Source organism: Ctenopharyngodon idella, chromosome 7 (assembly GCF_019924925.1).
Source record: "Ctenopharyngodon idella isolate HZGC_01 chromosome 7, HZGC01, whole genome shotgun sequence".
Classification (NCBI taxonomy): domain Eukaryota; kingdom Metazoa; phylum Chordata; class Actinopteri; order Cypriniformes; family Xenocyprididae; genus Ctenopharyngodon; species Ctenopharyngodon idella.
In genome coordinates this window covers 4,789,122-4,815,172 of record NC_067226.1, presented here as the reverse complement: position 1 = coordinate 4,815,172, position 26,051 = coordinate 4,789,122, and the positions used below count along the sequence as shown (strand labels likewise).

Sequence of the window (26,051 nt, the reverse complement as noted above, 5' to 3'; positions counted from 1 at the left end):
CAGATTGCATTTATACTACATATATATACTTATAGAACATACAGAACATACATTTAACAGTCGCAAAGTTCTTCAACAAATGTAGTACCTACTGAAGTACACGATTTCAGACACAGCTATCATTTCTTTTAAGACTTTTAAGACTACATTTTAAGCTATTTTTAAACTTTGTGGAGCCAACATTCAACTTTGGCCAACAAACATTGCTTTGCTGGATAGAAATAACAGTCGTATGAATTTCTTGAATTTCGATTAACTGTATTTCTACTTCCTTGCATTTCAAAATTTCGAATCTGCATTAGCTACCTCAATTGAAATTTAATTTGAATTCAGTAATTTAATTCTCACTGCTCGCATCTTCTGTAACTTATCAATTGGGTAACCTGAGGAACAGTAAACTTCCTGTTGACATCATGTGTTTCAGATAATGAACTGGCTCAAATTTGAATTTCAAATCTGCATCCTGTTTGGTACATCAATTCAACTTCAGGAATTGAATTCTCACTGCTTGCATCTTCTGTAACTAATCAGCTGTGGGACACAGTAAACTTCCTGTTGACATCATGTGTTTCAGATAAGCAAATGCATTTCCATGCATTTTTTCATCACATGAACTGCAGCTGGAGGCTGAAAGTTGAACCAACAGAACGAATAAGAAGACACGACTCTTTATTTCCGCAAGTAATCAAGGATTCTAGCAGGGTCATGGATCATTCCCAGCAGTGGTCTGAGCAAATCATCTGAAACCCCTGGAAACTCCTCAGAGCAGCTGGTCAGGCATCAAAACCCCCATCTGTGGGTGAAGGAATCTACAGGTGCCCTGTTATAAAGTAAAAACTCACATTAAAGTCACGCAAAACCACATAAACAACATTGGGCAAGTCCAAACCATCACAGATGTCTGTGTAGTGAGGACACCTGTGAACCTGTGTTTTTGAAGAGGAGCTTCATAAACCTGAACTAGTTCAATGGAGGCCTTGCCAACATGAGGAGCATCCCTGCAGAGTTTAAAAGAACAGAGAGACTGAGAGAGCTGACCAATAGTTTCAGGGCTTCAATCATGCGGCAAAAGAACAGCGTGGTCTAAACGCTCTGTTTGAACTCTCCGGGGGGTCCTAAAAGAGACACGACCAGCAACCGCCCCACTCAACACACTCAAAGAGCTCTTTTCACGCAACTGACTTTTAATTGACGTCTGACCGCTCTACGTCATGGCCTATATATTACCGCAATTTGAGGAACTGGTTTACAGTTGTGTAACACACTTCCTTGTCACCAGCGTATTTGGCTTTGTTTTAAATCACACCAAAATGAGCAGAAGCACAGCAACACTCATCAAGCACAAACACTCTCAGCATCCCTGAGTGCTCCAGCTCCAGAGTTTAGTCACTAATGTTGCTAGGCTGCCACTGTGGCCTCTGATTTTGTTGTTGCGAAGAGAAAAACAGACTTTTTGTTTCGGTTGGCTTCAGTCCCTAAATGCAGGGACTATGGTATTCTCTTTTCAGTGGCACAACAAGATAAAGTGGAATACACTTCAGTTGCCGTTGCTTGGCTAGCCAGGAAAACCAATCAGTCATGGACCATGGTTAAAATTAACTATTTGACCTCATTCATCACATGTAAGTTGGTGACTTCACTAATGCAGTAAAAATATCCTATGCTTGAGTGATCTAATACATCTATTAATTTCCATGTGATGTTTTCAGAATAGCAGAAAAGCCACAGAGGCTTTCAAGTTAGATTCAAGATACTCCTCACAAGTAAACCAATACTGAGAAACATTCACAAACAGAAAGTTGACTTTTTAATGTGACTTGACTCGTCAACACAATGATAAGGTTGCCAGAGCATTGTAGCACAAACAGTGTGGGATGAGTTATGCACCAAAATCTAATAGTTTGGATTAAGAGTTTGTTCAAATTCTTACCTCTTAAGTATGAGCAACACTAATAGTGATACTGGCCTTGGCCAGCAGCACTAATTACCGGACCGCTTCAGATTCCAGGAAGTACATGACACAGAGTTGGATGAAGTCATGTGTTAGCATACCGCAGTCATTACATGCTTGGAATGTGGAACGAGCCAGCCGTGTCAAAAACGACTATCAGCAGCACAAGAGGGCCGAGAGCTGCGACCCTCTCGACCCCCGCCCAATCAAACAGCCTTCTTTTATGGTTGCTCGACGTTAACCACCCACACGGTCACAATTCCACTGCCACCGTGGCTTTCTAAGGACAAAAGAGGAATCTTCTGATCAAAAAAAAAAACCTTCACACAGCTTTCTGGCAACGTAGTATTACAGTATTTTGGAAGTTAAAGAGAGGCTTGTGTGTTGTTCCAGAAAGACTAACAGAATGAGATCTTTGCTTGGCAGCCTGACAGAAATACAGCACCATTACCGTTTTAGGCCAGCAGTCTCCCAACACACAGAGAACAGAAATGCTATTAAAGCACCAGACTGCTGCTAATAAATAAGAACTAATGGCACTACGCACCAACTGTCCTCATGAGCCCTCCTTCTTGAGAAAGAGAGGAGAGAGCAGTACAATTCTTAACCAGACACCATTTTTACACCCGGGGCGACTAATATGGATCACGCTAAATCAAAACGCTCATCCTTCTTAAAAAACATCACTCTATTCTGACAAAGGAATTAGATCCTAATCCTGAAAGAATGTTTTGGTTGCTGAAGATTAGAGTTGGATACCACAACCAGAGACATACGAGTGCAATCTGGGGTCAAGTCCTGCAAAACAAAAATATCAAATGCTTTGGATGGTTCTGCCAAACGTTTATCAGACCCACTTGACATGTGTCCTCAGAGGCCAAGTGGTTCTAGAGGGCCACATGTTCTCCGGGTCGTGAAGCAGGCTGTGAGACACACGTCTGTCACCTGTCGAGGAGCTCTACATCCCCCTTCTTTCTATGCGACAGCCTTGCAACAGCTGCGCGGTCTAAACTGAACCTGTCTTGCTCGCTGACAACTGGGCTGCCCAAGTGGACTGGACCCCAAGATTCAGCAGACTGGGAAGATCTCCTGCAGTACAGTGATACAGATCAGTTGGATATAGATGACATTTTGAACTGGATGATGTGTGCTTTAAACAAGCAGCAGAACTGATTACACAAATACCTATTATATTAAATGATTATACAAAATATATTATGAAAAGTCCTCATTTGTTGCTCTACAAAGGCCTTTGGCTGGTCACAGGAAATTGGATTATTAGAATCACTGAGCCTGGATTTCTAAAATCCTCAGTTTCTGTCTACTCCAACGTGAATGAATTTCAGGAAGCCATGGCATTGGATTACCATCAGTTTGTCTGAACTCCAACAGTAAATAGCTAACAGCAAACATGTGAGCTTGTAGTCGATTATAAAAAAGGGGCAGGGTTTATGTGGATGAAATGATTAGAGTCTGCCATATGTCTCAAGAGAGAAGTCTGGGGTTTCAGCAGAATAAAGAGTTATGATATTTAAAATGACGTTAACATTTCAGCAATAGCGTGTAACGCAGTCACTCCTACTAGCCACTTTGGCAGGGTGAATTTCATATATAATATATACATTTTTTTAATTGTAGTTTTTGAAAAAGGCATCTTGAATAATGAACTAAGTGCAATGTAGTGTTAAAATATCGATTTTTCAATACATATCGACACTGAAATATCTGAAACGATTCCAATACTCATTTGCCACTGAATAGATACACAATACCAGCTGTGCTTTCTCGCTCTCTCATCTCTCCGACACCGAGTTGACACACAAACCCGCCTTCCCTCACTCACTTGTTTCATTTGCTCCAGATGAATATTGTTGGTTACATGGCTTTAATTTCAGTGTAGGATTGTGCATAACTTTACTTTTTTGCTACTTATTAGGCTTAAAGGGCATCTATTATGCCCCTTTTTACAAGATTTAATGTAAGTGTTAGGTGTCCCCAAAGTGTGTCTATGAAGTTTTAGCTCAAAATGCCCTACAAATCATTTATTATACCATGTTGAAAATGCCAATTTTTGAGTGAGAGAAAAACTGGCTGTTTTTGTGTGTCTCTTTAAATGCAAACGAGCTCCTGCTCCCCACCCCAGAGGGCGAAGCCAATAGCTTGTGAATTCTCTACTAAAAACTAAAACATGATATCTGTTTGATTTTGAGTTTGAGTTTATCATCTGCATGCGTTTTAGGGTGTACTCACACTAGGCGCTCTGAACCATGCCCGAGCGCGTTTGACCCCCAAAGCCCGGTTCGTTTGACTAGTGTGATCGCTCCAAACTGTGCCCGGGCGTAGTTCGTTTAGCAGGCCCTGGCCCACTTGGAAGAGGTGGGCCAGAGCGCGGTTCAGTACCGTCAGCTGCCTTTGTAATCCTCTGATACGTGCAAGTGAAAATCGATGCGCGGCATAAATTATAATATATTAGGCAGTATCTTAATGAAAGAGCATTTCTTCCTGTTTTCTTCCATTCAAAAAGTTGCATCGTATATGACGTAAGCGTGCTCTGGCCCAGAACGTTAGTTGCAGTGTGAGTGCAGGCCAGCGGGGGAGTGGGGAGGGGGGGGACAATCGCACTCGGTCTCGGGTTGAAGGCAACCATGCCTAGTGTGAGTACACCCTTAAATCCATATCAGTCTAAACTTCTGATATGTGGTTTTCTGAGCACGCACACACCCAACGCATGTGCTAAGAGAGCTGGATGTCAAACAGGGCATCCCTTGAGTGTTAAACTAAGTTGTCTTTCATGTGTTATTGCGATTAAACTGTCAAATAAACACAAGGTTATTTCAAAAACTCAGATCCATTTTATCACACTGAGGACAACTGAGGGACTCAAACACAACTATTAAAAAAGGTTCAAACATTCACTGATGCTTCAGAAGTAAACACGATGCATTAAGACTCGGGGGGTGAAAACTTTTGAACAGGATGAAGAGGTCCAAATTTTTCTTATTTCGCTTGAATATCATTTTTTTTTCATTTAGTACTGCCCTTCGAAAGCAACAGAAAATACTTTCATGTTTCCCGGAAGACAAATTAAATACAATTTACCTTGATCTTTAAATTCCAAATGTTTTCACCCCCCGTCTATTAATGCATCATGTTTTTTTCTGGAGCATCAGTGAATGTTTGAACCTTTTTTAATAGTTGTGTTTGAGTCCCTCAGTTGTCCTCAGTGTGAAAAGATGGATCTCAAAGTCATTCAGTCACTGCTGGAAAGGGTTCAAATATGCAAAAAATGCTGGAAAACTGAAGAATCTGCAGGACCTGGAGATTTTTTCTGAAGAACAGAGCTCAGTTTAACTGCTCAGGACAAACAAGGGACTCATGAACAACCATCACAAAACAAACAAACAGTCGTAGATCATTCAGGTAACCACACACAGTATTAAGAATCAATGGTTCACATACTTATGAATGGGGTTATTTTAATAAATTCAGCTATTTGTTTGTCTTGTGGATTACATGTAAACATCTTTTATGTAAAATATCTTACTCAGGACAGTACTAAATAAAAAATAACTTGCATTTTTTATTATCTCCCTTATTTTGTTAAAATTATTAACATTTTCACAGATTCTGCAAGTGGTTCACATACTTTTTCTTGCCACTGTATGCTGTTAATATGAATCAAACAACAAAAGAAAAACAGAAAGTCACTCACTGCTCTTGATTGAATTAATTTTAGTAGCTTTATTAAGAACACATTTCTTACTTGAATGCTGCTTGAACACCACAGCTGCTCGAGCACAGAGAAAATGGCGGATAGCGTCCAACTGGTTGTGGGCGGAAACTATGGTAATGTTACGTCAAAATGCCGTTCTTGGTGAGTATTCACATAAACACATTGTTATGTTTTAAGTAAACAAACAGTTGAGAAAGAAAAAGCATGTATAACAGTATAATGGGTCTGTGTGTCAAGTCTTAAAGTGACAGCAGCCTATATACCTGCTGCCAAATTATGAGATAATATTAAAAATATCTATATGGCAGTTTTTTAGTTTGCCTAGTAACTTTGGAAAACCACTAGTAGCCACAGTGGCTGTTGAGCAAAAAAGTTAATGTCCAGCTCTGTGTATATACAGCCAAAAATAATGGCTGGCTCGTTTATGATCAATAACATGCATTTAGAAAACAGACAAGGTGAATTTTCATTTCATGCCAACTTTAAATGGTCTGTGATGGTCAGCTGAAGTTGCTGGGCTAGGGATAGACTGGGGGACAGAGTGAGGTATGTATGCATACTGAGGGCACATGAGGAATGCAGGGAAGGGGTGCCGATTCACTGGCCAGACTTCCGGGGGAAGGCGCCATGAGCTCAGTGACTTACTGAGCAGCTGAACTGTAACTTCATCAAAGCCCACTATAAAGCCACTGACCTCGTGGCACGTGCCTGTGTGGAAAATCATCAGGGCAGGCAATGCCAAAAGGCTTAAACATTGCTCCACAGCACAATGAAAAAAAGACTAAAAGAGAGTGGGGGGGTTGAGCAACTGCAATGGTCTGGGGGTGTGATATCAGGTCAGCACTTTCACAACATCCCTCCTGCGTGCGATTGTTCCACACTTACTGCCGCAATAGAGACTTGCATTGTGACCCACCCAGCTTCAGAAAGCAAATAACTTTTCAACCAGCTTGCAAGAATAGAATAGAGAACCGTTACTACGGCAGATATTTCGATCGTGAGTCTTTAAGCACTATTTTAGTATGATTAAATATAAATATACACACATAAATTTACGTTTTAATATTTTGAGATAAATAATAATAAATAAGGTAAAATGTTTTAAATGTTTTTGAAATAGGTCTCTTATGCTCACCAAGGCTGCATTTATTTGATTCAATATACGGGGGAAAAGCAACATTGTGAAATAGCTTTACAATTTAAGATAACTGGTGTAACTGTTTTCTATTTTAATATATTTTTAAAAAGTAACTTTTACATGATCCTTCAGAAACCATTCCAATATGCTGATTTGCAATAAATCATTTCTTATAATTCATTTTGAACTGGTTGTTCTGCTTATTATTTTAGTGTAAACCGTTATTCTGTGATGAATAGAAAACTGAAAAGAACAATTTATTTGAAATAGAAACCTTTTGTAACATTATAAATATCTTTAATTTCTCTTTTGATCAATTAAATGTCATCCCTGAATAAAAGTACACATTTCTTAAAAAAAAAACAAACAAAAAAAACAATCTTGCTTCAAAATTTTGAACAGTAGTGTATATATATTCCCTAATCAGAAATGGTCCTACCATCAGAGCAATTCAAGCTTAAAGTATATTTTTGCAATTTACACGTTTTAGCATTAGAAAAAGCGGTGGACGTCCGGTAATATAATGCAACAGAAAACAGGTGTCTAAAAGCATGTTTTTAAAAGTTGAACTACTTCTGAACTTAATGCAGTGTATATAAAAACAGAGATCCTGATGCTGAAAAAAAAAAACAGTGTCAGTCACATGTACATAGAATAACATTAAAAAAAAAAAAAAAAAAAAATAGTGTAGACCGGAAGCAAGAACACGTCCTGTGTGAACACATGTCTACCTTGGACATACTGCCAATCTTTACTGCAAAATGAATTGCTGTGGTCAATTATACATTAATAAAACAACATAATGATTCCAAAAGTTACTTTTTGTAAGGTCAGTTAATTCACAATTACATCAATCGAGTATTTTCTCTGCAAACACTGATATTGCAATTATTTGTTACTGATTAGATTAATTATCAGCATATCATGCGATTAATGTTATAACATTTAATTTTAAAATTTTGAATCAACTGACTGTCTTACGTAGAAGTAAAAAATACCATGTTTGTTGTAGAACAGACACAAATTCCAACTGATTAAAGAAACCTTCTGAGACTTTTGATTGTAATTGAATGTCAGATATATCTATAAGCAGATAATAAATCAGATGTCAGACATATGAATATGCTCAGCAGATGCTGTGCAGACTGCTCGACATGACAGATCTCCTTTTATTCCCCTTACTTAAAAACTAATAAACGGTTAGCGTAATAGAAATACAAACTTTTGATAGTCTTTTTGGAAGAAAAAAAAAACGATTCCAAGTAAAGCATTGTTTAACTTCAAAATCTACTCATACAAACATACCACAGATTACATGTTTGTTACGCAATGGAAATGTTGTTATTTTTCTTCTAGAGTAGAAACATAGAAAAGGTGTGGTATAATTTTCAGAGCACAGCGTAAAGCAGACAAGGTGTGAGTTATGATTCAGTCAATAGATGTTCATCCAGCAGTTAGCAAAGTAAACAGGATACCTCAGAAGAACGCGAGCCACATAAAAGCCACAGAAGTTAACGAAAGAGGCGGTATGCGAGCGAGAGATGTGTGTGGGCGCCACTCAACAAACATCAGACAAACACAGACGCACAGCCTACATACCCTCCCCCTCTTGTGAAGAGTCACACAACTCTCTTTCAAAAACACGCATACTCAAAACGTATGTAACCAAAACTTACCACTTCTGCAAAACTGCTACTCTAACCAGTGCAGAGCGGTGTTTTCAGTAGTAAGGCAAATCAGAAAAGAGTGACTTCATTTAAATGAGGGCTGAAAAACAACCAAGAGGTATATTATTAGATGAGCCGGGCGTGTGTAACCTACAATAGACAGGCAAGTAAATGAGGTACGCCATGTGCTCCATTTCTTATGATGAGGTGTAGCCTCCTGAGACACTGCGATGAATTGGCCTGTCGCTGTGCTTTATTAAAGAACTGGATAAGTCAGCACAGCGGTGGATAAGCTACAGCTGGGACGAAGCGGAACCCCTTTAAGAAGTTCTTGCTTACAGCATCTGCCTAATGAGCTAGTTTGAATCAATGGATTTATATAAGGAAAAAGATAGGAGGATCATGGTGAGGCGTATGGGCCTTTTTCTCAATTTAAATAAAGCCAGCCTGGTCTCATTGTTAATATGTAGGTATTAACACGTAACTTTCAAAGACACAAAATGTAAATTTTTGTACGTTTGGATATGTGCTGAAACGTACAATATGGACGTATTGGCAGCATTTAAACGTAGCATTATTACGCTTTTACAGCGAAAAAAATGTAAAATATTTACGAATCTTTCATGTTGTCATAAAGATATAAGTATAATTTCCCTTTTATCATTTTATAGATAAATGTAAGATAAGTTCCCTAAATCCCGAACCTAAACATTCCCATTTTATACAGAATATTAAAAGAATAAAACATAATGGATGTGTAGGAAAATGACAAATTTAGTAACAATATAGCATTAAAACGATATTTTGAGCCATAACCATTTCTTAAAACTACGCACTGTTATAAATAAAAGAACAACAGACAAACAAGCGTACTCACAATAATTTATTTATTGCGAAAATGTCAAAAGTGGTACCAAAAATAGTTCAAATGATAATGAGTCGCAGTCCTCTCTGGAGGTAATAGTTTATGGGTTACAGAGCAGAATTTAAGTTTTTAATCCATGAAAATATGAATCCGGCTTCTGTCGTGAAGGCGCACGCTCATTTCAAATGTCAATCCACTGAAACACGGCATGTCGCAATCTGTGATGAAGCAGGTGAGAGCCAATGAGCGCTTCGATATCAGTGCCGTAAACCATGTCGTAATGCATCTCGAGGACACAACTTTCAAATTTGAATCATAACGAGTGTGATGGTCCCTGCTGAGAATGAAGGTGAAGATCGCCGGATAGAGGGCTGAATTTGGATCTGTTCCTTGCAAACAAAAGATTTGGAGTACAGCGAACTAAAACAAATAAACATTGATGTGATTTGTGAATTTTTGTTGTGTTTTCTTATGTATTGTCAGTCACTGCATAGGAGAAAACACCTTTTGTGTCTCACAGCAAACAAACTAAATATTACAAAATGGTTAAACAATTACAGAAATGTTATTCATTTCAAGGTTTTAAAGTGTAGTCTTGTTTAACATTATGTAATCCTCCGAAATGAGTCACAAACAGAAATGTTATATTAAGTAAATGAATAAACTGCATTTAATAAATGCGACTAAAAACATGTATTGATGTGACAATTGAATACGACAGAATCAAAGCAATGCCACGATTTTAATATTAATACATGGGAATTCATACACATTCACACTTGGAATTTACGTTTTATTGCTGTCAATACGTCAATATTGTACATTTTCCTGTGTATAAACTTAAGTAAATGTACGGGTGGTAGAACCACACTTTACGTAAAAATACACACATATTCTCATGAGATCATGTTGATAAAGCAGAGGCCTCATGTAGCAGTTCCTGGCTCTGGTCTGCTCAAGATACTATTCATTAAAAAGAGGTCCTGATATATATTTTTATGATTTAATTTTTCCACTTAAATCCATTTAATTCAATTCATTTATTGAATTAAATAATGCTTTACATGTGAGTGCTGTGCTCCAGATCTAAAATATCAGTTTGTGGGTTTGTTATTGTGTCAAATAAAATTTAAAGTATAATTAAAGACAGACAGGCAAATAGACAGATGCATTCAATTGATCAAAAGTGACAGTAAAGACACTATCCCAAAAAAAAAAAAAAACACACAACTATATTTTAAAAAAAATGCTGTGCTTTTGAACTTTATTTTCATCAAAGAATTCTGAAACGTCAAGTGTCTCATGGTTTTCAGTAGGAATGGGCATTTTGGTAATTTTTCATTTCGAGTACTGATAGGTCTCAAAAACGAGTATTCAAATACTCAGGGGCGGGGCGTGTGCGGGGGACGGGCCATGTCCGTCATGGCGATAATAAAAATAAATGTTGAAAAATAAAAATATGACATGAAAATATGTCTATGAAAATATGACTAGAAAAATAACACTGCTAGATTAACAGTAATGCATCAATTTTCAAAAAAGAAACTTCTAAAAGGAATAGCTGCATAAAGTGAAGCTGAAGAGTTAATGAACATCAGTAAACTGAAGCCCAGTCTATATGACACATATGAGATTAATCAGGTATACCAAAGACTATAGATATAGAAAGACTGTTCACTCCTATTAGTTATGAATGGGAGAAACTGCAACGTGCAATATGGCGGAATACGTCCCGCCTTCCAAGTAAAAGAGCCAATCACTGATTGATGAAGTCATTGTGTCACTGCAGCTGTTGTTAGAAGCTCCGGTTCCCATAGAAACCCGAGATTCGCGCTTAGGACTGCACATGCGCACTGGCTCGTCTAGCCTGAAAAATACGCTTTTTTAACTCTATTTGAGCATAAGAAACAACATTTATGGAAAAGTTCATGTCAGATTTTGTTGCCTATTTGAAATTTGTCATTTAATTTTGAGTTCCCCAAGCAGTTTTTGAGATTTCAGGATTCCTCCATTCAAATAGACAGGGCTTGGCCGGAGGCATTGCAAATATGGCCGCCAAGTGAACAGACTTTCCTTGAAAGGGACTTTGGGTATACACAACATAAACCTAACATTATAACTTGTATCTGCACAAAAGGATGCAAATGCAAGTGAACGTGAACTAAGTTACCTGCTAGCCAGAAACTGTTACTCCTGTTGTGGATGGACTCTTCCCGTAACAACGCGCTGAAACACAGGCAACTAAAGCACAAAGAATTCACAACATTCTATAATGTTGCCATTATTGGTGCTGCACATCTTGCACTTAACTGTATTTGCATCTACTTTATCAAGTAATTACAGCCACATTCCTTTGCGTTTTCGAAGCCATGACAAGAAACTATTTTAATAGGCCTACTGTTGAAAATAATGATGAGAAAAAAATAACACTGCTGGATTATTAATAATATCATCTAGAGTTGTCACTAAAGATTGTTTCAGTAATTGGTAAATCGGTTGATTATTTTGATGACTAATCAAGTAATTTTTGGGTGAATTGTCCCTTTAAAGAATTTACAACATCCTATTACAATAGTGTTCTCATTATAATGTCATGCAGATTGGCGCTGCACATCTGTCACTTAACTGCATTTTCATGATCAAAGTGATTCCAGGCTTCACTGTACGCTATTTCGCTGGTCTGGACGGCATGCTGTCCTAACCAATCAGACCTCAGGTGCCGCCCAAAATGCTGTAATAACCAATCAGAAAAAAAAGAAATATATTTTTTAAAGTCACTGCGATCATCGTTTTCTTGATCGCTTGTCCCTCGTTGGTGTCAGTGGTGACACCAGAATAAAAATATTCATGATTCTGAAGCTGAAACTCAAATTTATTTTAGACAAATATGCTTGCACTCTGTCACTGACTAGATATATTTAAAATAATGTAGGCCACTTTTTACTGGTAACACAAAACATTAGGCATTATTAGGACCCACACATATTCCCCCATTACATTATTATACATTATATTCAACAGTATATATAGTAGTTTAATGTAGTACTGACACTAAAACTCTGTAAACTTGATTTTTTTCCCCACAGAGTAATTTTCATTTTGGGTGAACTATACACAATACAGATTGTCACTATCCACAATACATATTGTTGCATTTTTGTATTGCGATGTATTGTGACACGATATATTGTTATACCCCTAGTATTTTGTGAATCACCATTGACTTTTTTTTATCCATACAATGGAAGTCAATGGGAGCCGAAACTGTTTGGTTACCAATATATCTTTTTTAAGTTCCACAGAAGAAAGTAGTGTTGTCACGGTACCAAAATTCCAGTAGTCGGTACCAATACCAGTACAATTTTACGGTTCTCGGTACCAATTTCGGTACCACAGGAAAATCTGTTGGAGCTATTTTACTATTTTATTTAACTAGCCTATTTTTAAAAACATATTAAATATGATGGTAATCATACATATAAATATTTGAAGCATGTGTGTGTATGTTTGTTTGTGTGTGTGTGTGTGTATATACCTCAATGAAATAAATTTTGAAATATAAAAAAATAAATAAACAAATGCTTAAACATCCATTTTGTAACAGACGTGCGTGTTTATTTTAGCTATTCCTTCAATGAAACAACACCGTACAGCCTGTAAAAATATGAAATAAATATCAGTAAATAATGGTAACCTAAATAATAAGAAAGTTAAGTATTATTCTAAAAAACATTTGTTTAGTCATATAGCCCACCGCTCTGCGCTTTGAGAGGGATGTGGGACACAAGCAGGAAAGAGACTATTTCTCTTTAATAATATCTTCATGTGATCTCCTGATGTTACAAGCAACTGACATTTGTTGTAAAAGGTCTGAAGAGCGAGTTTTATCTTCAGACATTCAGGCTATGTTTGATTTAGCGCTGCCAGAGAAAGCGAAACTACAAATCACTGGTATGTGTGAAACGCACTATACAAATAAACTTGACACGCCTTATGAAGTCTAATAACAAGCACAAACTGTGTTAAATAGAAATTGACGTGCAAGCAAAAAGGTTTCTGTCCTACTGTGTTTTTTCTACTTTACCACAATAAAGAATGCAAATATAATAGGCCCATGTTCAGTGGAAAAACTAATGGAATATTGTTAAATTCTCTGCTAATCGGGTGACCAGATCGCGATTCGCAAAACAGAATACAAAGCCGACAAAGCTTAAATGTATGACGTACCTCTCTCATTCGGCATGAACCAAAATGTTTCCATGGCTGCGATGTCACATTTATTTGCTAACCTATTAGCCTATTTCTTCTGTAAACAAAGCTTTGCGCTTCACTCGTGTCATATTCATGTAAAATACTGGCACAGCCCAATTAGTGGGAACCGAATGTACCTGAATACTCGGTACTCCCGGTACTACAGAAATGCTGGTATCAGGTATCTGGTAGCTGGTATCTGTAAATTTCAGTACCGACTTGGTACTGAAGTAACGGTACTTTTGACAACACTAGAAGAAAGTAAGTCATACAGGTTTGGTGAGAAATTTATAACTGAATTTTCATTTTTAGACAAACTATGCCTTTAATCTAGATGACCCAAATCAAGGCCATAAGAGGTATCTTGCTACAATGTTTCTGTAATCATCCAAATGTGAGCAAGTGACAAGTCAACAACAACCCACAAAATGTCATATTATTAGTGTGACACACTAGATAAGAAATTATATGGGGAAAAGAGAAAGAACACCACCAAGATGACCAATTTCCATAATGTGCTAACGTGCTCACAAGACAAACAAAAACAGGCCCCTTACAAACTGACAATCACATTTTTCAAAATTTTCTGTGCTAAATGACAAAGTACGCATACAACTAACATTATTTAGCTAGTGCACTTGTTGGCTTGAGCTGACAACCACACCAGAGAGTGTCACATCAGACAAGTAGACATTAACTATGATTCAGCTCATAGGTGTTTGTGGGGTTCCAGTGGTCAGAGACAATTCTGTTTATCACTGTGATTCCTTATCGATTCCGATTCTGTCCGATTCCACTTCTGCTTATCGATTCTAAAAACTTAGAAATCTTTCACATTTATTCTAAGTCTTATTGCAGAACATTTAATTGTAGCTGAATAACATGAACAAAAAAATCAACAGGCTAAAGAACACTTACACAAGGAACTTATGGTTTAAAAATACCATGGCAAAAACAACTAGCCTAACTAATAAAAATTTCAAGCATTATTAAAGACAAGCAAACACTCAGTAATGAAAAATGATAAATAAATTAGCAATCACACAAATAAATGCAACTGAACAAAGATACGATTGAAATAAGGTGTTTTAAGATTTTTAGGTATTCAGGTACAGAAACTAGGGCTGGACGATTAATCGAAAAGTAATCGAAACCGAAATTCAGAACCATAAACACTCATACAGACAGTAGCTGCACATCACGTAAAGATTGCGCACACAGAGAGGAGCGCTGTGATTTATTATTAAAGTACCTTAGAAATTCAAAAGTTATAGCATATATTTTTCTATTTTTGAAGTAACTACTTACAACCCACAGCTTCACAATTAATGGAGAGACAGTATGACTAATTCACACACGCAATCGCTCTCTCATTAATGCATTCAAATAAATGTACTGGTACTGTGCTAATTTATCTGTATCTGATTTACAACGAGCAGAAATCTGTAAGAAACGTTACGAACCATAGGCAAAATAATTGCTGAAAGTGAGCTGTTATGTGAGAGCACTCTTTCATTAAGAAAAAATACCCCACCTTTAATAGTCAAGCATATTTACAGTACAAACCTTGTCTGTAAACTATGAGGGCAAAAAAAAAAAATCGTTCATTAATCGTAATCGAGGTAAAATGTTCAATTAATCAATATCGTCCAGACAGAAACTGTAATCAAATATAAAATAACGTATATACCCCACCTTTAATAGTCAAGCATATTTACAGTACAAACCTTGTCTGTAAACTATGAGGGCAAAAAAAAAAAATCGTTCATTAATCGTAATCGAGGTAAAATGTTCAATTAATCAATATCGTCCAGACAGAAACTGTAATCAAATATAAAATAACGTATATAGCTAAATTACATTCACTTAAGACATAACCGACTGTGTATATGAGGATATTTTTATATATTTTTTGTGTATTTATAAACAGATGTGGACGAGAACTCAGTTCAGTATTGCGCACTATTTAGTATGAGAGGCAGCTTTCTGTGTGCACGTTTTGGATGTGTGCGCAGCACAGATAACAGCACAGTCTTCTTGCGCTTGTTCAATATTTATATTTTTCTTCCTATATATCGAGCATCCCGAACAGTGAGTTTGCTGTGCCTGGTACAGTATTTTCTCTACTTTTTGCATCCATCTTCAGCATGTCCTGTCTCTGGCCTGTGTTAATGTCCTGACCTCTGTTTACAGACTTCGTAATATTTCCACACAAATTAAATTTTAGGAAATGATTGCGATGCAATTTGTGTGCAAGTCCGGAATAGAGATCGGCCAAAATAAAACTAAAAAACGGTCAAATGGTGCATAGATAAATTTTAAAATGTGATTTACTCCTGTGATAGCAAAGCTGAGTTTTCAGCAGTCATTGCTCCAGTCTTCAGTGTCACATGATCCTTCAGAAATCATTCTAATATGCTGATTTGGTGCTCAAGATTTCCTATTATTATAATTGTTGAAAACAGTGCTGCTGAACATTTTTGTGGAAATCATGGTCATTTTTTGAGGATTCTTTGATGAATAGAAGGTTCAAAAGAACAGCATTTATTTGAAATAGAAATCTTTTGTAACATTATAAAATTATAAATGTCTTTATTTGATCAATTTCATCCATCCTTGAATAACAGTATTTATTTCTTAAACTTTTGAAATGTTGAGAAGTTATGGGAAAGCTGAGAGATCCTTATATAGTAGCATGTTTATCAGTACAGTCAATGTGTGTGTTTTTATCAGTACAGCAGTGTGAGAAATCACCAGGTGAGTCTGCAGTCTACAAAACAACCTCTAGCTATACTCTCACTTTTTTAGCTGCTTCATTCAAACACACAGCCTCCCACACACTGGCCTTCACACTTACTACTGTCAAACCAATTGTGGGGACATAGTGATTTGCTTAAAGGAAAAGTTCACGCAAAAAAATATGAATAATAATAATTTCCATGAACATTTGAGTCTTTATTTCACTGACAATCTTCCCCTCCAGTGGGTTGATCACCACTGAGACAGGAGCAATGAGTCAGCAAGCTGAATTTGCATTAGTCGAAATTCAGGCATTCAGACATTCATCATTCAGACCTGTTTTGTGAACTACACCATCCGATTTAATAAAAAAATAAAAGATCTGACTTAAATGATTAATTCACAAATCAAAGATCACTGCTTCTCTCACGAATGCAACAAGGAGGGCTAAGGCTGGTTTTAAGATTTTCAGAGAATAACAACTTAAATTTCAGTCTGTTTGTCACACAAAGCCAACCCTCTACAGAGTACGGACACACTGAAGCTCAAGTTGCCATTGGCTAGTAAAGTCTTTATTTTACTCTCCAGACTTTTTACATGGAATGCAAGAACAATGGAAATTGCCTGTTCAAGCGCAAGACGACGTAAAAGAACTCAATTCAGTATTTGTGTGCTGCGCCTGAATGTTTAAATTGGCAAAGCTTAAAAACATGTGCAAATATCAAACTTTCATGACGATACAGCATTGGCCCGATCGGGGTAGTGACAGTTCCGTCAACTCTTGGCCATCGGGCAGTCCTTATTGTTGAGCCCTGCATTTATATCTAGCGCATCAATTCTCTTTACATGGCTTAAGCCTCTCTCTTTCTCTCACGGTGAGCGCGTGTGTGAGGGAATGCGACAGAGGGCTCTCAATATATTGGCTAATTAAAGACATTTTTAGTCCGCTAGTGTGAAATTTGGTCGCATATGCGAGCGATTTACTCGCATTGTAGAGAGTTGAAAGCTATCCTAACACTTCAAAAGATATCAAATATAGTGTATGAATCAAATAAACCACGTTTATGGTGCTGTTATCATTTTTTTAAGCTTGAAAACCTCCCTAAATGATCAGTATGATTTTTCTTTTGTGGCCTAGAAGAAAGTAAGTCTGTACTGGTTTGCAACAACATGAGGGTGAGTAAATGATGACAGAAATTTCTTTATGAAGACTTTTCTTTTAATCCACAGCACACGATTCTAAATCTAAAAGAACAGCTTAAAGTCACCATGAAATCAAAATTTGGCTTTTAGTATGGATATGTTAGCCTTAAGATTATCTATTAGACTATCAACAATGACAAAATTTAGAAGATATAAGCATTCAAAACTTACAGTCTCCTTGCACTTCTGCCAATATGGATCAACGGTTTTGATGACATCACCCTGCACTTCAGCTTCTCATCAGATTTTCTGACAAATCAAATGCTCTCTAGAATCTAAAATGTCCAGCCCCCTACATTATAAATAGACGCTGAAGCTGCAGCTAAAATCGGTCACTTGCTCACACATTTACTATTTTCTATATGGTGAAAGGCACATAGTGCACTATATAGGGGATAGGGAAAGATTAAGACGTAAGTGTAAATATGCTTTCCATTGAGGCGAATGAAGTCTGGTTTCACGTTAGTGTCACGCGAACCGCCGCAGAGTGCACACAGTCTGCTCCGGTCCAAGCTCAACGGCTCTGGCCGAGCTGTGATATAAACTAAACGCTTGTCTTCCTGTTTCAGTGGAAACTACGTCAACACACTTCGACACTTCAGTGAGCCTTTAAGGAAATCAACCCCTTTTTATGTGATGTTGTGCAGATACAGCTGAATATCAAAAAATCCAAACAGTTAGCATCCCTCAACTAGAGCTGCACGATTAATCGTAAAAAGATCGCAATCTCGATTCAAACACCCACGCGATCTTATTTATTAATGACAACGAATCGCCTGTGTCTATTAAACCTTTGACAAAAATCCTACCGGAACATTCACATCTGTGTTCGTGCTGCCGCTGATCCAGAGAAAGCAGTTTTGAACCACACAGTAGTTATTTCAAAGACTATATAGAAAGACGCTTCACTCCTATTAGTTATGAATGGGAGAAACTGCAATGCGCAATACAGAATATGTCCCCCCCCTTCCAAGTAAAAGAGCCAATCGCTGATTGAATAAAGTCATTGCGTCACTGCAGCTGTCGTTAGAAGCTCCGGTTCCCATAGAAACCTGAGACTCGCGCTTAGGACTGCACATGCGCATTGGCTCGTCTAGCCTGAAAAATAAGCTTTTTTTAACGCTATTTGAGCATAAAGAAACAACATTTATGGGACAGTTCATGTCAGATTTTGTTGCTTTTTTGAAATATGTTATTTAATTGTGAGTTTGCCAAGCAGTTTCTGAGATTCCAGGATTCCCCCATTCAAACAGATATAGGACTTGGTCTTGGATGCCCGAAATAGCTGCCAAATATTCAAATTATCACAGAAGTACTAAGATAAAAGTTTACAGTTAGGATATAAACACTGGACATCAGATAGCGATCAAAATAGAGCAAATCGAAACTAATGTGGCACTTGAAATAACTGTTGTATAAATTACCTTGTTACGCCACTAGGTGGCAACAAGTGAATTTGTCATTAAATCATTCATTCAAAAAGATTCGTTAAACCCTGATTCATCCAGTAATGAAACAAGTATTTATTAATGAGTCATTCATATATTCAGAACAATTTTTTAAATAATTCATTCAAATTAATTAAAAATTTTCCGGCAATTAGTCCAGCAAATAATATTTTGTCAGAACCTCTACTAAATTAGATGTTTTTTTTTGTTTTTGTTTCGATGTCTATTCATAATTGTGGGAGAATCGCGATCTTTATTTGAAACCAAAAAATCGTGATTCTCATTTTATCCAGAATCGTGCAGCTCTACCCCAAACCAACACATACTTAAACTACCGTTCATACGTTTAGGGTTGGTACCATTTTTAAAATATTTTTAAAGGAAATAAGTCACCAAGGCTGCATTTATTTGATCATAAACCACGTATCACCAGTAATATTGTGAAATATTACAATTTAAAATAACTGTTTTCTTTTTTAATATATTTTAATGTAATTTGTTCCTGTGATGGCCAAGCTTCATTATTAGCAGCCATTACACCAGTCTTCAGTGTCACGTGATCCTTCAGAAATCATTCGGTGCTCAAGAAACATTTTTTTTTAGGGTTATAACAGTGCATGTATTCAAACCAAAAAAAAATTCCGTACGGATCTTCCAGTTCGGTGTGCATGTGGACTAAATGAATACAGTGCTGATTTAACTTCTAGAATGGGACAATATTCTTCTTTATATCGATTTACTTTGATGTTGATGATGTTGTGAACACATCAGAGAAATAATGATTCGGCTTCTGCCAAATAAGTGCATGATCCAAGTTGTCTTAAACATGAGACATGCTTTAAATTAAGCTCTTCAAACTAAATCATAAACCTACATGGCTTGCCGCCCTAATGTCAGATGCGCATGTTGTTTAATGCATTTGAGATGCGTTTTCCTCAGTGCTTGTTTAGTTTCAACTTACAGCTGTATACTTGACTGTAAATGTTACAAATTCACACAAGTATTTCCATTTCACATAAAGGATTATCGCGTAACTTCACAGACTTCAATGAACGAGTGCCAGAGCATGCATGCACATCAAATAGATGGAGCGGATTAGAATGGGAGTGCAATAATTATAAACTTATTGTAACATATTTTATAATAAGCACTTCAGTATAAGCACTTCAAATCTCTTCCCCCAATTACAAGTCTACAACAGCAGCATAAACATTTTTTTTATTATTTAATGACAAACATAGTTTGTTCAATAAACCATTGTTTAATATAAAAAAAAAAACATGTTTTTTTTTCCCCCCCTGCTATAACCGTGACTTCAAAAGCAAGGTATGTACTAAATCATCATTTTTGTGTACTATTACACTTCTATTTATTAAAACAATTGTGCTGCTAAATTTTTTATGTGGAAAAGTCTTTAATATCACTTTTGATAATTTAGATTTACTAACAGTTTTGATAATTTGAATAATTTGTGTCGTTAACTATTCATTTCTTTAAAAAAATAAAAATAAATTTACTGACCCCAAACATCAAAACGGTAGTGTATATACACAGATCACCATCATCACCACAACCTCAGTAAGTTCAGTAAAGACCTGCCTTGCTATCGTTTACTCTTATTCAATTACAGCTCCGTACAGCATTTCTCCTAAATGACCTCACATATTAGCAATCAAATCTGTCTACCATGAGCCTCTGAGCTGGATGTTGTTGTTCCTGCTTCCTCTATAGTACAGGCCTTGTTTGAAGCTAAAACACTCACATACGTAACCACAAGGTCTGACCATGTCACATTTGTAAGGAAACGGTGCTGCAGGGAGTCCGTTCTCCCAGAAATGAGAGAGCCAGTGATAAGAGCTAATATTAGCTAACATGTGATCGTGCCTTCAACAGCGCCATGCTATGCTTGGTGTACTCTGAGACAGTCTGAAGCGATAAAAAGGTCAGTGAGCCCTGCAACAATTTCACTTTCACACTTTTGCTAATAAGGAACAGCCGTTACTCACAAGAAGCTCAGCAGAGCACTAACCACCTAGGAGGCAAAGACAATTAAGTTCTTGTAGCTGTAAATAACACAGATTACAAACTACATTTACTTTATATATTTACTCTTAAAGTTAAAAAATGAAAAATAATGACAAAATTCATCTTGACCAATAGATGTAAATATATTATTAATTATTATTATTAATAATAATTAGAATATTAGGTAACACTTTACAGTAAGGTTCAATTTAAAAACATTTGTTAACAATGAACAATACTTCTTAGCATTCAATAATCTTTGATAATGTTAATTTCAACATTTAATAATAGTTTTTTTGGTAACACTTTAGTATAGGGAACACATATAAACTATTAACTATGAATTTTCCCTCAATAAACTCCTAATTTACTGCTTATTAATAGTTAGTAAGGTAGTTGTTAGGTTTAGGTATTGGGTAGGCTTAAGAATGTAGAATAAGGTCATGCAGAATAAGGCATTAATATGTACTTAATAAGTACTAATAAATAGCCAGTATTCTAGTAATGTGCATGCTAATAAGCAACTAGTTAAAAGACCCTAAAATAAAGTGCTACCGTTTTTTTAATCAAAAGTTGTATCTGTTTATTCATGAGCAAACAATGAACAAGTTAACTAATATTAACAAAGATTAATAAATGCTGTAAAACACATATTGCTCATTGTTAGTTCATGTTAGTTAATACATTTACTAATGTTAACAAATGAGACCTTATAACCAATTATAAATTAAACAATTTAATTAAATATATTATTAATTAATACCTACGACACAAAGTAAAAAAAGGTTACAAATGAAAAATGACTAAAATCATCTTGACCAGTAGATTATATTATTAACAATCATAAAATTACAATAAAACAAGAAAAATGCAATCTGGTACTAAATAATATCTGTATGAAACTCCATGAAAGGCCATATACTACACAGCTTGGACTGCATCACAATGACGTAAACTAATCCATTTTGGTCTGAGTCACATGCCTGACTGGCGCTGATCATGGCCCATGTCATGATGATGCTAGTTTGAGATCAACCAGTCTGTTTTTGTAGTGAAGTCATCGTTGTGGCACCATGTAGCCTACGACTTAGATATTTAGCAGTCAAGCAAAGTTAATGCATCAGTGCAGTTTCTTCAACTAAATTTTGACAGCAATCAATAATGTTTCCCGACTAACGAAGAATGTCATGCATGCACCTAACATACTGGCGCAAAGCGGTGTGAGTCGAGGAGGCAGCACATAGTTTCCCATACACATCCAGGAGGTCCATGGGAACCGTACAGGAGTGGAGGGACTTCCTCTTTCAGAGGCCAGATTCCGGCTTCTCCATGCCATGGTCATTAAGCCAACATGACTCAGATGAAACCTCCCTGAGTAACACACATCTGAATGGGAAAGCCTGGAGTCAGAAAACAGCTGCTGTGCTTTCGCACTAGCAAAGACTTCTAAGTTCTAGAAACACTCCAACAGGAAGGGTCTTCTTCGCTTTTCTTTGAAGTACTCTTGTTTTCACACATTTAGCATCTATGAGATTCAACACAATCTTTTTATATCCCACATGCTGAAGTGTGTTTGGTTAATGTATAATTGTAGTCTGCTTTTCATTACTATCTACAGGTGTTTTATTCAGCACATTTACTAGTAACAGATCATGATGCCAACATGTTGATTATTAAGCTCTACCAGCAGCAGTTAAGCATTAATAAAAATCACAAGAGCATAAGGTGATCGAGCATATTCATTTCTCTCTTGCTAATGCTTGCAAAAATATGGACAAAGAAGTCCATAATCAAACTAACTGGTATATGGGGAGGAGACTGTGGATTAAAAAACACAGCAATCTAGCATGATTGAAAAAAAAAATACAACACTACTAAGATAGAGAAAACTGTATGTTCTGATATTAATCTACTGTTTTAAACTCACTATGGACAATTCTTATTTTTACATGGAATATTGCAGCATTTATTATAAGGGATTTATCCATGTACGTCACTATTTTTTTATTCATTTGTCCTCATAATCTTTAATGAAATTAACTTCCCCTTCCCTTATGCAGCGACATCTCTTCTCTTCTCTGATGATGGGGCGGGACAACCTGTCACTCACATGAGATCACACCAATACTAAACAACAACCATCAAACCATCCAATCAATTCCTCATGGACAAAATCAAGTCCCGCCCTTCATTTTTTCACAATAGGGAAGACTATTGCAACTTCTGTTTCATGCTGACTTTACGTATCAGACTGATTGAGTGCAATTGTATTATTTGTATATTGTTGTTCTTAAATCCAACAAATACTCTTTAATAGCATCTTAACACACTATAAATGAATTAGTCAACCTTGATACACACCCTAAGATTTATCATTGGGTTTCTTTGCCAAGATAAAATAGTTAGGCTGGAATTTAAACCTAAAAGAAAAGAAACTCTGATTTCCTATTAAACGTTCATCACAAAAACAAATCAACCCCCTTGGGCATATAACCACATTTTCCTGAATTACACCCAAAATAGCTCATTGACATGTTGCCAATCCCACCAAGTTGTTTAACACACTGTCACCCTGTAATCTGCTGTAATGTAGCTGTTAAAAATGCCTTTGTAAAAGTTTAGGACAAACTATGAGAGATGAGACTACTTTATGAGAGACAGATTTAGACTGCGTCTTAAACATTAGTCAGTTGTCTACCTAGGCACCTTTTAGGACATCATAGGCACATAAGTCACCTAAAATAAAGTGATTAATTGTGTTCTTGTCTTATTATAACAACTGATTCTTGAGTACCGGGACAAAACAGACTACAAAACTAACAAACTTTAAAGTTAATGTATAAAGAAATTATTTTAAATGAATTTCCCAATTTCATTTCTTGCATATCACATAATATGAGTCAACAATTTAGCATTCACTTCAATGAATGAACGAATGAATGAACTGAGACCACACAATGGTGTCATAATGATATATATATATATATAAGTACATGAAGTACTACGTATTAATGGTCTGAGAAGATAAAAACATATTTGTGTTACAAACATTCTAGATACCATCTCTGATTAATTTTAATGTGTAGATGTTGCCATTTTAAAAACTTGAAGGACACATGTTTTGTCACGTCTCAAGTGTAACAATAACTACTGAACCAGGTACTGCAGTTTTTACAATAATTTGATATTAACCACACCTGTCATCAACAATTAAAATTACATAATGATTCTGAAATCTTCTTACACCCGAAATGCCATTTTCCTTAGTACAGATTTGACAGAAGAAACAATAAATACAGTAACCAAAGTATTTTGGCAGAAACATATTACATTTCTAAGGGACTTAGTCATTCATCAAAAAGAAGAGGGGAAAATGTGTCAATATTGTTTTACATACTGTTGCATAACTTTGTTATGAAGTCTTCAAATATAATTCTAGACTCTATATTGCCTTTGAAAGGTCAAACAAACAAGTCAAGCGTTTCAATAGCCTTCTATGTTCAATAATTTTTTAACTCAGTATAATATGCAACAGTTTACGAAAGTGTTTCTCATGCCTATGAACTACATACAGCACTTTCGTTACAGAGTTTTAACTATCACTACAAGCATTAACTCTTGCATTTCTCCTGATATGTTTATGTTTACGTTTAGGCAGTAATTTTCTTGAATATAAGCGGAGAGTTAAAAGTGACGCAGGCCTAGCTTGGATTCCCGAACCCCCCTTTCCGCTTATGGGGTCCCCATTTCTGTGAGCAAGATCCACCCATATCTGCTAATCACACTCACATTTTTAAAGGGCCGAAAACCTCATATCATTCCGCCATCTCTCCGCTTACCTGGATAAACTGGATAGTTAATGCTGATTTTCCGACGCCACCACCTCCAACGACCACCAGACGATATTTCTCCTGCACTGAGCCGTCCTTCCAGCCAGCCATCGGGGACACACTGCTGCTCTCGCTCCGCTGTCTAAACACACGCACACCGAGCCACTTTACTCTGTGACAGGCCTTCAGATGGAGAATTGCAGCGGGAAAATGCGATACGGCGTTTAGGCGATGTGTGAACTCAGTGGTAATCCGTACGAGATGAGAAAAGTACGACCACAGTCTGTGGGAAATGCATTCACTGCTGCCTCAAGTCCATACGCCCTCGTCTAAATCGCTACCAGGCACTGACTGCCTGTGCTGCAAGATGAGGGGAAGATAGGGCTAATCAGTTCAGCCAGTACACGCAACAGACGTTAGGGGGCGAACACTGCTATTCCCGCCGGTATGTGTAGGTTTGTTACTATTATTATTATCTCAATTACAATATATTTAAAATTGCGTAGTAAAAAGTTTAAGTCTGACATTGAAAAAAACAATATCGAACACTATTATGAATATTGTCTATGGTGGTCCTGGGCTATTTTATGGTCATTCACTGCTGAATGTCTGAATGACTACCTGAAGCCAAGGCTGGGAGACCAGTTAAGACCAACAAACCATCTTAGGCTGGTTTAAGCTATTTTTTGCTTTGCTTGCCAAACATCTGCTAAAAGAATAAATGTAAATTTGAATCCTCTAAATCAGTGGTTCTCAACCAGGGCCAAAAAAAAAATAAGGTTTTTTAAAAAAAAAAATCATATTTCTTATTTTGTTACCTTAAAGGGTTAGTTCACACAAAAATGAAAATTCTGTCATTAATTACTCACCCTCATGTCGTTCCACACCCGTAAGACCTTCGTTCATCTTTGGAACACGAATTAAGATATTTTTGATGAAACCCAATGGCTCAGTGAGGCCACCATTGACAGCAAGACAATTAACACTTTCAATGCCCAGAAAGCTACTAAAGACGTATTTAAAACAGTTCATGCGACTACAGTGGTTCAACCTTAATGTTATGAAGCGACGAGAATACTTTTTGTGCACCAAAAAACAAATTAACGACTTTATTCAACAATATCTAGTGTTGGGTGGTTTCAAAACACTGCTTCATGAAGCTTTGAAGCTTTATGAATCTTTTGTTTCGAATCAGTGGTTC

General features: G+C 36.6%; 1 protein-coding gene across 3 annotated transcripts in view; it reads right to left on the bottom strand.

The window, feature by feature from the left end:
• rras2 (RAS related 2) overlaps positions 1-25,235 on the bottom strand; it is a 48,277-nt gene extending 23,042 nt beyond the window's left edge. For all 3 annotated transcript variants that reach the window (XR_007930820.1, XR_007930821.1, XM_051899068.1), the window contains exon 1: positions 24,860-25,235. Coding sequence is in view for 1 of the 3 variants with exons in the window: in XM_051899068.1 (XP_051755028.1) it covers positions 24,860-24,961 (102 nt within the window). In the remaining 2 variants the exon portion in view is untranslated. The remainder of the gene's footprint in view (positions 1-24,859) is intronic.
• Between the last annotated feature and the right edge of the window lie 816 nt (positions 25,236-26,051).